The 16622-nt window shown below is 35.2% G+C and overlaps 1 protein-coding gene across 2 annotated transcripts in view; it reads right to left on the reverse strand.

The window, feature by feature from the left end:
• ASCC3 (activating signal cointegrator 1 complex subunit 3) overlaps positions 1-16622 on the reverse strand; it is a 390213-nt gene that overhangs the window by 127516 nt on the left and 246075 nt on the right. For both annotated transcript variants that reach the window (XM_032155721.2, XM_032155702.2), the window contains exons 21-25: positions 15131-15356; positions 14520-14674; positions 11644-11742; positions 10202-10370; positions 6211-6431 (exon numbers count right to left, since the gene is read on the reverse strand). In XM_032155721.2, the coding sequence (XP_032011612.1) occupies positions 6211-6431; positions 10202-10370; positions 11644-11742; positions 14520-14674; positions 15131-15356 (870 nt within the window). The remainder of the gene's footprint in view (positions 1-6210; positions 6432-10201; positions 10371-11643; positions 11743-14519; positions 14675-15130; positions 15357-16622) is intronic.

Below are 16622 nucleotides of genomic sequence, written 5' to 3' on the forward strand. Positions count from 1 at the left end.
AAATAAATAAAATCAACAGATAGACAATGTGAAATGAAAGAAATGACAAAACGAAAAAAAATATTTGCAAACCATATACATTAGTTCTGTCTTAGTGCCTTCCCTTTCCATGCTTCCAATTACTTGTAGTCAACTGTGGTCCAAAAATGTTAAATGAAAAATTCTAGAAATAATTCATAAGTTTTAAATTATGTATCCTTCTAAGTAGCATGATGGAATCTCACACTGTCCCACTCAATTCAGCCTGGAACATGAATCATCCCTTTCTCCAGAGTATTCAGGCTGTAACCACTCCCCAACCATCAGTCACTTAGTAACTGTCTTGTTTACTAGAAAGACTGTGGTAGTATCACAGTGCTTTTGTTCAAGTAACCCTTACATTACTTAGTAATGGACCCAAAGCACAAGAGTTGTGATACTGGCAATTCGGATTTGCCAAAGAGAAGACAAAGTGTTTCAAGTGAAAAGATGAAAGTTCTTGACTTAATAAAAGAAAAAAAAATCATATGCTGAGACTGCTAAGATCTATGGTAAGAACAAACATTCTATCTGTGAAATCGTAAGAAGGAAATCATAAGAAATTTGTGCCAGGCCGGGTGTGGTTGCTCACGCCTGTAATCCCAGCACTTTGGGAGGCCAAGGTGGGTGGATCACCTAAGGTCAGGAGTTTCAGACCAGTCTGATCAACATGGAGAAACCCCGTCTCTACTAAAAAAAATACAAAAATTAGCCAAGCATGGTGGCACATGCCTGTAATCCCAGCTACTCGGGAGGCTGAGGCAGGAGAATTGCTTGAATCCGGGAGGCAGAGGTTGCGGTGAGCAGAGATTGCACCATTGCACTCCAGCCTGAGCAACGAGAGCAAAACTCCGTCTCAAAAAAAAAAAAGAAAAGAAAAAAGAAATTTGTGCCAGTTTTGATGTTGAACCTCAAACTGCAAAAATTATGGCCACAGTACACGATAAATGCTTAGTTAAGATAGAAAAGGTATTAAATTTGTGGGTGGAAAACATGAATGAAAATCCTCCCAAAGTGCTGGGATTACAGGGGTGAGCAACCGCACCCGGCCTGGCACAAATTTCTTACGATTTCCTTCTTATGATTTCACAGATAGAATGTTTGTTCTTACCATAGATCTTAGCAGTCTCAGCATATGATTTTTTTTTCTTTTATTAAGTCAAGAACTTTCATCTTTTCACTTGAAACACTTTGTCTTCTCTTTGGCAAATCCGAATTGCCAGCATCACTACTCTTGTGCTTTGGGTCCATTACTAAGTAATGTAAGGGTTACTTGAACAAAAGCACTGTGATACTGCCACAGCATTAAATTTTAATACAGTTTTCTTAAGTACATATTTATAAAGGACATAGTACTGTACTACTATACCATTTCTTTTTTTACTTTTTATTTGTTTTTACTTGACACATAATAATTGCACATATTTATGGGATACATAGTGATGTTTTGATACATATAATGTATAGTGATCAGATCACGGTAATTAGCATATCCATCATTTCAAACATTTATCATTTCTTTGTGTTGGGAACCTTCAATATCCTTCTTCTAGCTATGTGAAACCACATTATATATTATTGTTAACTACAGTCCTTCTACAGTCGTATACAACACTAGAATTTATTCTTTTTATTCAGCTGTAATTTTGCATCCTTTAACAATTCTCTCCTTATCTCTCCCTTCCCGCTACCCAAATGGGTTCAATACCATCAGGTTGTAGGCATCCATCGGGGTTTTGGAATGTATCACCTGAGGATAAGCGGGGACTAAATATCTAATAAAAAGTTACAATCCAAAATAGAAACTTACACAACTCGATAGCAGATAAACCCAAATTATTCAATTAAAAATGGGCAAAATATCTGAATACACATTTTTTTCAAAAGAAAACACACAAATGGCCATTGGATACATGAAAAGGTGCTCAACATAACTAATCGTCAAGGAAATGCAAATTAAAATCACAATAAGACATCCATTTACACCTATTAAAATGGCTATTATCAAAAGACAAAAGACAGCCGGGCATGTGGCACAAACCTGTAGTCCCAGCTACTCAGGAGGCTGAGGCAGGAGGACTGCTTGAGCCCAGAAGTTCAAGGCCAGTCTGGGCAACATAGTGAGACCCCATCTCCTCAAAAAAAAAAAAAAAAAAAAAAAAAGAAAAAGAAAAAGAAAAGAAAAAAGAAAAAAAAACACACATGTAGGTGAGGATGTGGAGAAAAGGTAAATGTTACTGTACATGATTGGTGGTAATGTAAACTGTACAGCCATTATGGAAGACAATCTGGAATTTCTTTAAAAATTAAGCATAGAACTATCCAGCAATCCCGCTTTTGGGTATATATCCAAAGGAAATGAGATCAGTATCTTAAAGAGATATCTGCACTCCCATGTTCACTGCAGCTTTACTTAGAATAGCCCAGATATGGAAACAATCTAAGTGCCTCAAGATAGATAAAGAAATTTTAATATATATATATGTGTGTATTTATATATGTGATATATATGTACACATACACACAATGAAATATTATTCAGCTTTAAAGAAGAATGAAATCAGCCATTTTCAACAATATAGATGAACCCAAGGGACATTATGTTAAGTGAAATACGCCAGACATAGAAAGAAAAATACTGCATAATTTCACTTACACATGGAATTTTCAAAAGTTGGATTCATAGAAGGAAAGAGTAGGATATTGGTTACCAGGGGTGAGGAAGAGGGAATGAGAAGATACTGGTCAACAGGTATAAAGTTTCATTTATCATGAACGAATAAGTACTAGACACCTAATATACAGCATGGTGATTATAGTTAATAGTACTGCATTATATACTTGAAATTTGCAAAGAGAATAGATTTTATGTGTTCTCACCACAAAAAAGATAACTATTTGAAGTGATAGGTATGTTAATTAGCTTGACTGTAGTAATCACTTGACAATATATATCAAAACATCACATTGTATACCTTAAATATACATAATTTTTATTAAAAATAATAAATACTAGGAAAGAGTTAAAAAATTATGCTTCAAGAAAGCTTTAAAGCAATACTTACTTGACTTGTAATGTTATTTGATATTAAATAATATGGCCATTTGTAGAAATCATATAAAAGCTACTCTATATTTAATATGTATAATCAAACTGTATTAAAGCACTAGCATTTTCTTCATACAGAAAAGATTTGATTATGAATTACTTTGTATTGTTTAACTTTGCTTATGAAGTGGGTTTCTCACAGTGAAATTATCTATGAATTGTAGACATCTTACAATGAGGAAAGGATTTGTGTGTCACTATGTACATTAGAAATTCAACTGGAGGACTACAAAGGTTAAGGTAAGTTTTCTTGCTGCAAATTATCCTAATATAGGCATAGCCCATTTTACTGCACTTTGCAGATGTTTTTTTTACAAATTGGAGGTTTGTGGCAACCCCACATCAAGCAATTCTATCAATAGCAATTCTATTGATTTTTCCAACAGTATGTGCTCACTTCATTCCTCTGTTACATTTTGGTAATTCTACCAGTATTTCTAACTTTTTCTGTATTATTATATCAGTTATGGTGATCTGTGATCGGTGATCTTTTATGTTATCATTGTAATTGTTTTGTAGTGTCATGAACTACACCATATAAGATGACAAACTTAATTGATAATTGTGTGTGTTCTAACTTCTCCACTGACCAGCTGTTCTCCCATCTCTTTCCTTCTCCTCAGGCTTCCTTCTTCCCTAAGACAAAACAATACTGAAATTAGGTCAATTAATAACCCTACAATAGCCTCTAAATGTTCAAGTGAAAGGAAGAGTTGCATGTCTCTCACTTTAAATCAAAAGCTAGAAATGATTAAGCTTAGGGAGGAAGGCATGTCAAAAGCTGAGATAGGCCAAAAACTAGGCCTCTTAATACCAAGGAGTTAGCCAAGTTTTGAATGCAACGGACATGTTCTTGAAGGAAATGAAAAGTGCTACTTCATTGAACACAAGAATGACAAGAAAGTGAAAGTTTTATTCCGGGGGATATGGAGAAAGCCTGAGTGGTGCAGACAGATGATCAAATCAACCATGATATTTCCATAACCTAAAGCCTACTCTAGAGCAAGCCCCAAATTCTCTTCGATTCTGTGAAGGCTGAGAGTGGTGAAGACGATCCAGAAGAAAAGTTTGAAGCTTGTTTCACAAGGTTTAAAGAAAGAATTCACCTCTATAAAGTGCCAGGTGAAGCAGCAAGTGCTAATGTAGAAGCTGCAGCAAGTTATCTGGAAAATATAGCTAAGAAAATTGATGAAGGTGGCTACAATAAACAAAAGAATTTTAATGTATACAAAATAGCCTAATATTGGAAGAGGATGTCATCAAGGACTTTCACAGGTACAGAGGAGAAGTCAATGCTTGGCTTCAAAGCTTCAAAGGAGAAGCTAACTTTTTTTTTTTTTTTTGAGTCAGAGTCTGGCTCTGTCGCCCAGGCTGGAGTGCAGTGGCGCAATCTCAGCTCACTGCAAGCTCCGCCTCCCGGGTTCACGCCATTCTCCTGCCTCAGCCTCTCCGAGTAGCTGGGACTACAGGCGCCTGCCACCACGCCCGGCTAATTTTTTTGTATTTTTAGTAGAGACGGGGTTTCACAGTGGTCTCGATCTCCTGACCTCGTGATCTGCCCGCCTTGGCCTCCCAAAGTGCTGGGATTACAAGAGTGAGCCACTGCGCCCGGCTGAAGCTAACTTTCTTGTTAGGGACTAATGCAACTGGTGACTTGAAGTTGAAGCCAATGCTCATTTACCATTCTGAAAACCCTAGGGTCCTTAAGAATTATGCTAAATCACCCCTGCCTTTGCTCTATAAATGGAACAACAAAGCCTGGATGACAGCATATCTACTCAACAGCATGGCTTATTGAATATTTTAAGCCCATTGTTGAGATCTACTGCTTAGAAAAAAAGATTTCTTTCAAAATATGACTGCTCATTGACAATGTATCTAATCACACTCCAAAGCTTTGACGGAAATGTACAAAGAGATGAATGATGTTTTCATGCCTGCTAACATAAGATCTATTCTGCACTCCAGGGATCTAGGGGTAATTTTGGCTTTCCTATCTTTTTACTTAAGAAATATGTTTCATAAGACCATAGAGAGTGATTCCTCTGATGGACGTGGGCAGAGTAAGTTGAAAATCTTCTGGAAAGAATTCACCATTCCAGATGCCATTAAGAACATTCATGATTCTTGGGAGGAGGTCAAAATATCAACATTAACAGGAGTTAGGAAGAAATTGATTCCACCCTTCATGGATGACTGAGGGGTTCAAGACCTCAGTAGGGAAAGGCACTGCAGACGTGGTGGAAGCAGCAAGAGAACTAGAATTAGAAGTGGAGCCTGATGATATAACTGAATTGTTATAATCGCCTGATAAAATGAACAGATGAGGAGTTGCTTCTCATGGATGAGCAAAGAAAAGGTGTTTCTTGCGGTAGAATCTACTGATGACAAAGATACTGTGACCATTGCTGAAATGACAAAAAGGATTTAGAATATTACATAAACTTAGTTCAGAAAGCAGTGGCAGGGTTTGAGAGGGTTGACTCATTTTGAAAGACGTTCTATTGTGGGTAAAATGCTATCAGGTGGCATCACATGCTACAGAAAAATTTTTCATGAAAGGAAGAGTCAATCAATGTGGCAAACTTCATTGTTGTCTTATTTTAAGAAATGGCCACAGCTACTCCAACCTTCAGTAGCCACAACCATGATCAGTCAGCAGCCATCAATATTGAGGCAAAACCCTTAACTAGCAAAAAGATTAAGACTCATTAAAGGCTGAGATGATTGATAGTATTTTTTAGTAATAAAGTATTTTCAAATTAAGCTATGTATATTTTTTAGACATAATGCTATTACACACTTAATAGGTTATGGTATAGTATAAACAGAATTTTTATATGCACTAGGAATCCAAAAAATTTGTGTGACTTGCTTTATTGTGACATTCACTATATTGTAGTAGAATATAACCAAACCCATGATATCTTCACGGTATACCTGTATTGATCTAGTCCCCTGAGAAATTCACTGAGAGTGACAAACCTATTCATTGGACCCTGCTAATACATTTAGAACTGTCTAATTTAGAGATTATGAACTGTCTTTTCTAATTAAATGTAAGTATGATTCTTTCAACAGACCTTTGAAGTAGGGTATTTGTTGAAGACTCTGAAAATGGCTAATTCAGCTGCAACAGTCTTTCCCGATCCAGTAGGTGCTCCAAGTAGGACATTACAATCCGTGTGATACAGTGTATGAAATATTTGTGTCTGTACAGGGTTAAAGTGGCTGAAGTTGTACAGGGCTTCATATGCTTTACATCCCAAAGCTGTGATTGGTAAAGGCTGAAGATCCAGTAATTCTGAAAAGACCCAACAGGATGGCTATACAATAATTGAAAAACATGCACAATACTGAATATTGTATTGTAAATAATAGATTATAGTAATCCTTAGTTCCTTAGACAAGGAGAAAAAGCTTAACACAAATTCTTATATACCCATTACAGATCTGGCATTTCAACAAATATGTCACGCAAATAACCACATTTACCATATTGACATACTGGATGCTTTTCTGGGGGAGTGCCCTATAAGCCAAATATAATGCTATATCCTTTTTTTTCCAATCCGGAAAGTCATTTGAATAACAAGTATATGCATGTTATAGAACAAAACCTAAATCTGTCTCAATTGGTAAAAAAATTAAAACCATTTGTAGACTTCAACACTGAAATGATTACTAACAACAAATTACTCTTGTTCTGTTAGACACTGACCAAACAAGAGTAGTTGAGTTAACTATTGTTGTCAATGGAAAGTAAAATGAATTTAGGGTAATTCCAGGTAGAAAATTGGGTGGGAGTTTTAAAGCAAAGCATGACTGAGTAAACAAAACCTGCCCTGAGAAAACCTAGAAATAAACTAGATTTAGTTGTTTCTTATTATGTGGATGGGAGGACTAGGGAATTAGAAACATAAAATGATTTAGAGAAACAGTTATACACCCTTGAATTCGACAGACCTTATATTTTCCATAATCCAGAAAGGTATCAGTTAGAAAACCAGAAGGCAACTTTACTCTCAAGATTATTTCATGAAAGATAAATCCAGTCATCAGAAATTTGAACAAGAAGAAGAAATAATCCGTAAGGTAACATAGTAGTCTGTACTTTGAGTTAGATGTTCATGGTACTGTTTCAAAATGGAAGTATGGCAAATTTTCTTCTTAAAAAATATATTTAAAAGTCAAAAAGTTAATTTAAAAAATTATCCTTTCCCCACTGCTCTATTCAATTAATTACATAGGTAACTGAGGGCTAATGACATGCTTTCTATACAAGACTGTAGGTTTCTTAAATTTTCTGAAGCACTAAAAATTGAGGCCAGGCGCGGTGGCTCAAGCCTGTAATCCTAGCACTTTGGGAGGCTGAAGCGGATGGATCACCTGAGGTCACGAGTTGGAGAACAGCCTGGCCAACATGGCAAAACCCCATCTCTACTAAAAACACAAAAATTAACTGGGCATGGTGGCGGGCACCTGTAATCCCAGCTACTCGGGAGGCTGAGGCAGGAGAATCGCTTGAACTCGGAGAGTGGCGGTTGCAGTGAGCCCAGATCACCCCACTTCACTCCAGCCTGGGCCAAAGAGTGAAACTCCGTCTCACAAATAAAATTAAATGAATTTTAAAAATCGAGAAGGAAGGAGGGGAGGCATTGCAAGTTAATGCTTATAATGCTAATCAAAGCCGAGATATGTTCTTAAAAAGATTAAAAAAAAATAAACTGCATATTGCATATTTACTAACGATGTTAAATTACAATGCTTTACATTAGTGAAAGATGAAGGTTTTTCTTGGCTCATTTGGGCTCAATTGGACTATATATTCAAAGAGACCCTGGAATCATTGAGGTTACTTTGTATATGTCTAATATCAACTGAGATGTTATGGTGGTACATTTATTGTTTTTAAAAATGTAGTCAGAACTCAGCTAATTATATGAATAGGGTGATATGTTCTTGGTCATTTGGCAGACAAAAGATTAAATGAACATTGAAATAGAATGCTAACGCAAGTTAAGATCAAGTGCTGTACTCAAAGATTAATGATGTTTGAAGCATGTATTTTAAATTAAAGCACCAAACATTTTTTATATAATTTATTCTGAGATTCTAAATATTACATGTAAGCACATTTGATGAAAGAAGACTGGAAAGATTCCCTTCAATGAGTAGATCACTAGATACTATAATCTCATATTCTTCTATGTTGACAAGCCTTTTAGTTCTGTTCTGCCAAGACATCAAAGTGGAATTAAGCTGTAGTATAAAGTATCTCTCTTTAAGAATAAGGTAAGATAATGAATAAGGTACACATTTGACAAAAATGGCAAAGTTTAAAGTCACATTAAGACCTCTTTCAATTCCCAAAGGACTGCCAAATAATGAGTTCATTAAAAGTAGTGAGGACTACATTTTTATTCTGAAAATGACAAAGGGTTTCTCTTTGGAAGAATCATATGAGAAAAAATATGGACTTTCCTTTTTCTATAAATTAAGGCCCTCTTAAAATCAATACTCATCAATTATAATCCCGAAAAAGAAGAAATAAACTTATTATACTAGTTAATTAACAGATTAGTTTAGGATTTTTTGAAATAGAGTATTTCATAGGGCACTTAAAAGTATCATTGTAAACATTTATTCCTGAAAAATCTGCTTCTATATTAAGTCAAAATAAAAAGGTATTTGTTCACGTCATCAAAATTTAAAATGGATTTTTGCAAGGTATGACAGTGAAAAACACTATTATATGATGTTGAAGATTACCATGTACCCCTTTATAATGTTAGGGCACAGGGACAAAACTAACATAAAGTGTTCCTATTTCTCCACATCCTCTCCAGCACCTGTTGTTTCCTGACTTTTTAATGATGGCCATTCTAACTGGTGTGAGATGGTATCTCACTGTGGTTTTGATTTGCATTTCTCTGATGGCCAGTGATGATGAGCATTTTTTCATGTGACTGTTGGCTGCATAAATGTCTTCTTTTGAGAAGTGTCTGTTCATATCCTTTGCCCACTTGTTGATGGGGTTGTTTGTTTTACACTGTTGGTGGGACCGTAAACTAGTTCAACCATTGTGGAAGTCAGTGTGGCGATTCCTCAGGGATCTAGAACTAGAAATACCATTTGACCCAGCCATCCCATTACTGGGTATATACCCAAAGGATTATAAATCATGCTGCTATAAAGACACATGCACATGTATGTTTATTGCGGCACTATTCACAATAGCAAAGACTTGGAACCAACCCAAATGTCCAACAATGATAGACTGGATTAAGAAAATGTGGCACATATACACCATGGAATACTATGCAGCCATAAAAAAGGATGAGTTCATGTCCTTTGTAGGGACATGGGTGAAGCTGGAAACCATCATTCTCAGCAAACTATCACAAGGACAAAAAAACCAAACACCGCATGTTGTCACTCATAGGTGGGAATTGAACAACGAGAACACATGGACACAGGAAGGGGAACATCACACACTGGGGCCTGTTGTGGGGTGGGGAGAGAGGGGAGGGACAGCATTAGAAGATTATACCTAATGTTAAATGACGAGTTAATGGGTACAGCACACCAACATGGCACATGTATACATATGTAACAAACTTGCACGTTGTGTACATGTACCCTAAAAGTTAAAGTATAAAAAAAAAAACTAATATAAAGCATAGATGTTATTTGCAGGACACAAACTCACTTGAGGTATATGGAAATCCATTCCCTAGTGATACCATAATATGATTCCTTAATATTAGCTTTTTTGTTTTTGGTGTAGAAACACAAAAGATGGGGGAAAATTCCCCATAACTCACTGGTATGCCAGTTAATTTAACATACTAGAAGTAAGTTTAAGTAAACTGGAATAAATGCCAGGGAGAAAATAAAAGTTTTACAGAGAGAACAGATTAAATGATGAATGACAAATGAAATAAAAAGGGAGTTATAGAGAAGTTATAATGATTACAAGTAAAACTTTATAAGGCGTAGACATTTTTCAACATTAATTAAAACAACCATTTTGGAAAAATCAATGATTCAAACCAGCATTCACCATGTTACCTGTATGAGGAGGATGTCTCTCTGGTAGAATTAGATGTTGAAAGTTGATAATACATACTGCCTCAGCACCCAACCATCTATCAGACACTGCTCGGATGTAGTATTGGGAAGGCAAAGGCTCAAAAATAGGGATTGTAAATACCAGTAGTTGAGCTTCTTTACTAATGACCTAATATGAATGAAGTCAAAAATAAATATGGATATTCTAATAGCATAAAGGCCTTATTAGTCTATTGTTAAGATAATGGTATCTCTACAAGATATACTAAAGACAAAGTATCTTGAATTTCTAAATAGCTGAGATACTCAGAAACTTTAGAAACTTGTGCATGGTGCCCTTCTGAGGATACTTGATAGAAGGTAAAATTTTATGGCCAATTTATATTATTTACATATGCATATCATCATGTATTAACAAGCTACCAATTTGACTACCTGAACTTCCCAAACATCATTCATTCAATTACGTAACTTCATGATTTTTACCTTACCAAATTACCATATTATTTACTTAATATTTTTCGTTAAGTTCTATCAGTACCTAAAGTGGAATACTGGAATCACTTGGTACAAATAGAAGGTAACCAAGAAGACAAAAGCAATGAATACAAAACACTGCTATGAAATTCTACTGTTGCCTACCCAAGACTCTTACCTGAAGCTTGCTCTCTCTTTGATAAAAACAGAAATTATGAATGAGGCATCAGTTAAAGATCAAATTGAGTCTTTGTCTTGTGATTTATAAAGAAATTTAGAAGAAATGCTCTTTTAATTCAATACTATTCAGTATTTTGTGCATGTGACCCTTAAGATTATTATTGATCCTACCTATTTTACATATTCTACACCTCTGGAACCCATGTCTTAAACCATGGTAAAGATTATCCAGTCATGCATTGCTTAATGACAGGAATGGTTCTGAAAAATGTGTCATTACGCAATTTTGTCTTAAGAACATCATAGTGTACGTAGACAAGCCAGATGGTATAGCCTCCTAAACATCTAGGCTACATGGCATAGTCTACTGCTCTTATATAGCATGTTACCATACAGCATGTTACTGTATTGAATATTTTAGGCAATTATAAGACAGTGGTACTTACCTATCTACACATATTTAAACCTAGAAAAAGTAGGTGAAAATACAGTATTATAATCTTATGGGACCACTATTGTACTGTTGCTGTGTATGTGGTCCCTTGTTCACTGAAATGTCACTATGTGGGGCATGACTGGTAACTGAATTTCTTAAACCATTATCACATTGAATATACCAATACTATAACATTTAATCACTGTATTCTTTTAAAACTAACAGAAAACTAAAACATAAAATAAAGTTTTAATTGTACTATAAAATTACAGAGAAATAAAAGCAGAAACTGTTAGTATAATTTTTTTTACAATAGCAAATAAGGATATATTCACATATATACACTTACTTGTTTTTTTAGAGCTAGAAAATACTCTGAATGATAAATATGATCATTTGTAGGATCTTCTACCCAAATCCACCAAGGTTCTCCTACTGTTCCATGTACCTAGAAGAAAAATAGCATCCTGCTACTATGCATATCATAACTCAAGTAAGGGATAGCATCCAATCTTCTCACTCAAGAAGCTTTATTGATATATAATTTATATTACGAAGTTTACTCACTCAAACATTTCAAGTATACAGTTCAATGATTTTAATATATTTCCAAAGTTGTACAACCATCACCATAATGTACTTTTAGAACATTTTCACCACCTCAAAAAGAAATCTTGTACCCATTAGTAGTCACTACCTTTTCCTTACAGATTTGCCTATTCTGTAAATTTCAATTAAGTAAAATCATGTAATATGCAGTCTTTTGTGACTGGATTTCTTAATTTACCATGATGGTTTCATAGTTCATGTATGTTTTAGCATGCATCAGTGCTTTCACTCCTTTTTATTGTCTAATAATATCCCATTGGATAGATATACTGTATTTTGCTTTATCCATTTCAATGTGTTTCTCTCTCTCTTACTCTCTCTCGCTCTTCCTTGCAAAACCCAGTCTTGTTCAGCATGCATCTCGCCCTGATGTGACTCAAGAAAAAGTGACCACATCCCTTGGGATAATTTTGACTGGCATAAGTCAATCAGCTCATGGGATTCCCCTCCCAACTGCTGTGGTAAGGTGGAGACACATGACAAATACTGGCCCAATTAGACTGAAGAAAAGGTCTGTGGTCCGTGCTCTGGGCTGGAGAAGTGGAGATGTGTTTCCCATGCTCTGTTTAATGCAAACAAAAAAATCATGAAAACATTTGAGAAGTATCCAAAAGTGTCAGCAGAGCAAATGGGTGAAAAGTTCCTGGTCCTTGAATGACATCTTTAAACAGAAGACTCAACCATCCTTAGGGCCTATTCTACCTGTGGACCTTTCATTATGAAAGATAACATACTTTCATCCTTAACTCAGTTTGAGGCAAGTCAAGTTTTCCATTCTTGAAGCCAACAGCATTGTGCCTGACAATAACTATTAAAATCATTAAGTACTCTGTCTTACTAATGAATTAAATCAAACTGCAGATTTATTACAGATATTGGAAGGAGACAGTGTAAGAAATACAAAACTTCCACTTATTTCAAAAATAGTCTATTAAAAATAAAATTTCAAATATGAGTTTATGGGTAACTATAAATTTATATTTATGTGAAATGTTTTATCTATAGATATATTAAATATAATTTTGTATCATCTAGTCCCAATGAAAATTCTGTAAAAAACATTATTATTATTATAATAATACATGTTTATAGCTGAGGAAACTAAAGGAATTAAAGATTTAGACACTTTTAAGACCAATGTAGAATTGGGTTAAAACCATGGTTGGGTAATTTTGGAGCACACTGTTAAAATTCATTCACATTAAAGATGTATAAACATTAGGTAATGCAGAAGATACTAACTTAATTAGAACTTTACAATAACATGTGAAATAGGCACTGCTATACTATAAATAGTGATTTCCTTGTTTTCCCTGATTGGCTTCTTGAAAGTAAGAACTGAGCCTCACTTGCCTTTGTACCTACAATCTCTAACATAGTAACTGGTACAAAAACAGATCTTTAAAAAATGTTGATTGAATAAAAAGAGAATCTGGTGTGTATCTTTATATACATAATAATATCTAAGCTATCAAAGGAGGAGAAAGAATTAAAACAGAAACAAAAACATGATGGGAATCAAGGATGGACATTTTGAAAAACTGTATAGTGTTAAATATTCAGAGAAGTAAAGAAAATAACAGAGAAAAATCTATTTATTATGGCAAATCAGTCTTTGGAGATCATGGAGAAAGTAGTCTTAGCAGCAAAGAAACAGGTGACCGGGGGAAAATATAGAATACTTTTCTACAAGTGTAATGTTTCAAAAAAGGAAAGAATATTAATTTAAGAGACATCAAGATGAAAAATGGCTCTTTTTACCATGAAAAATCTTGAATTTTTTGGAAGGCTAAAATGACAAAGTAGACATGGCAAAAATGAAGATAACATAGAGAAAATAAAAGAAGATAGAACTAATATAGCAAAGTCCCTATGGAGTTAAATCCACTAAACTGTTGTTCATTGTTGAAATTTAGGTTTCCTAAACGTTTTGAAGGAGGCCGGGCGCGGTGGCTCACGCTTGTAATCCCAGCACTTTGGGAGGCCGAGGCGGGCGGATCACGAGGTCAGGAGATCGAGACCACGTTGAAACCTCGTCTCTACTAAAAATACAAAAAAATTAGCCGGGCGTGGTGGCGGGCGCCTGTAGTCCCAGCTACTCGGAGAGGCTGAGGCAGGAGAATGGCGTGAACCCGGGAGGCAGAGCTTGCAGCGAGCCGAGATTCCGCCACTGCACTCCAGCCTGGGTGAGAGAGCGAGACTCTGTCTCAAAAAAAAAAAAAAAATGTTTTGAAGGAATCTCACTAGTTGACATATTACTAATATACCATGGTTTTCTTGAGGATGACAGTAAATATTGCTATAATTTATTATTATTATTATTATTTTTGAGACGGAGTCTCGCTCTGTTGCCCAGGCTGGAGTGAAGTGGCACGGTCTTGGCTCACTGCAAGCTCAGGCCTCCCAGGTTCATGCCATTCTCCTGCCTTAGCCTCCCGAGTAGCTGGGACTACAGGCGCCCGCCACCATGCCTGGCTAATTGCTATAATTTTTAAAATAAATCCTCAATATATATTCCTTTTAGAGGATTTTGTATATGCCTTAGGAACAGATGTAGTTGAGCCTGTAGTACAGACATTTTTGTTTAACACAGATATAGGCGTTTTCCACTTCTACCTGATCATTCCAAGTGAAATCAGGATAGATGCTGAGTGTCACTCGGAGGACAGTCCTTGTGATGGGCTGAATGGATGCTTCCATCATAACAGAAGGAATCTGATGAACACATTGTTTGACCTTCAGTCCAATATTCACATGATGCAAAATGTGACCTGCAAGAAAAATATCACATAGAAGAAATGTGTCCAGGCAGAAAAAAGCAATATAATCTGACTTGTAAATGGGATTTCAGAGAAGGTGATTTTATTGCTTGTTTTATGATTTGCTATGTAGAATAGCTGACATTCTTGACCTGGCATGTTTGAATATTTTGTAATAGTTAACTTGAATTAGCAATTCACAGTTTTTAAAGTCAGTATCAAGGTTTCTTTAGCTATTAATACAGTTCTTAAAATTACTGAGACTTGATAGTGTTTAAACTACTATAAACAGACTCACTTGAATATGAAGAGATTTTCGCTTGATTTTAGATAAATGAAAAAGATTTATAAATATGGTAAAATTTTTATTTTGATTAATGTGGAAATTCACAGTACCTTCTTTTACACCTAGCAACATATTTTATTTGCACAAAACAATACATTCAAACATATTTGCTTCCTTCTTACCTATTTCATCTTTCCTCATGTCTTTCAGCTTATCCACAGTAAGCTTTTTTTCTTCTAATCTTGTTAGGATGTGTGGTGGTAGGATTGAAAATTGTCTCAAAGGGCTAGCCCAACCCCAAAGCCTCTTGTCAATGACTTTACTAAGATTCAGGAGCCTGTAGGTCATGGCAGGCCAACGTTTCCTCAGAGCAATTTCAAAAAGAGCACGGACAATTCTAGCTGCATTCTAAAAAATAATAGGAGGAGATTGGTGGTTATACCCAACGTGCTTTGAAATTTGTCAATAAATTTATTATTCAAACTCAGTCTGAAAAGAAGTGCAAGTCAAGCTGCATCCTTGAATTGTGGGGCAATATCTTTTCTCATATAATCCTAATTATTCTTATTATTTCTACATAAGAATAATCCTATCGTTTATATGTGGATGCTACTTGCTTGCTCTCAGAGGCAAAGCCTTATTTCCAAGTTCTTAGAAAGCTCTACCTTCTAAACAGGAATGAAGTAGGAAGAGACAAAAGGCATGCAAAATATTTAGGAGGCTGTTAAGGCATCTGACTATAAGAGACAAGGACGCCTCTTGGTGAATAGTGGAATGATTAAATTTACAAGGCTATTTAGAGGATTAAGGAAGATTGGGATCCAGTCAGGGAAAAAAAAATAATGAGAGAAGGGTGACAAATGAAACACTGGTTAGTGTAGCTACTCATATGAAAGGGCCATACTAATGGCTTCCTATAAACCAAACAATGTGTTAACTTGCTTTACATATATTGCCTCATTTAATTTTTACAAAAACTGCATTTAATTGATATTAATATTATGATTTTATAGATGAATATACTAGGGCTTAAAGAGGTAAGAAATTTGACCACGGTCACACTGCTAGTTGGTGTCAGAGCATCTACTCAAAGCCAGGACTAAAGGACTCCAAATATAACTGAGATTCTAGACTCAGTGGTCTGAGGATAACTTTATTAACAGACATATAGAAAGTTATAATGAATGCAATCTTTTTTCTTCACATTTCTACAGCTAGCTCCCATTTATTTTGCCTCCACTCCTCTATCATTAACTTTGCAGATTGTTTTATTAAAGATTGTTTTTTAAATGAACTTAAAGATACCTTCCAAAATCCAGTAACATCTGTATTTGAAAATAAAGAATGTTCAATCTGGTTAAAATTCAAACAAGAGATACAAAACTGAAAAGATTTCAAATGGCAGACAAACAATCCAGCCTAAAATTATGAGGTCAAAAATGACAGATGAGTTAAAGGCTTTCATTTCACATTTTATATAAGATATGTGCTGTCTTTTGACAAATTTGACTATTTTGTTTCAGTATTAGAAACTAAAGTACAAAATGGTAAATAGAAGTATGAGGACAGTTCTGATATCCATTAAAAATGACTGAATGGGTCTTTATAAGGCCCAGAGAATAATAAATAAAATTTTGATTACTGTATCTATCAAATAGGTTTTCCTACTTCATT

The sequence above is a fragment of the Hylobates moloch genome, unplaced genomic scaffold (assembly GCF_009828535.3).
Source record: "Hylobates moloch isolate HMO894 unplaced genomic scaffold, HMol_V3 SCAFFOLD_2, whole genome shotgun sequence".
Classification (NCBI taxonomy): Eukaryota; Metazoa; Chordata; class Mammalia; order Primates; family Hylobatidae; genus Hylobates; species Hylobates moloch.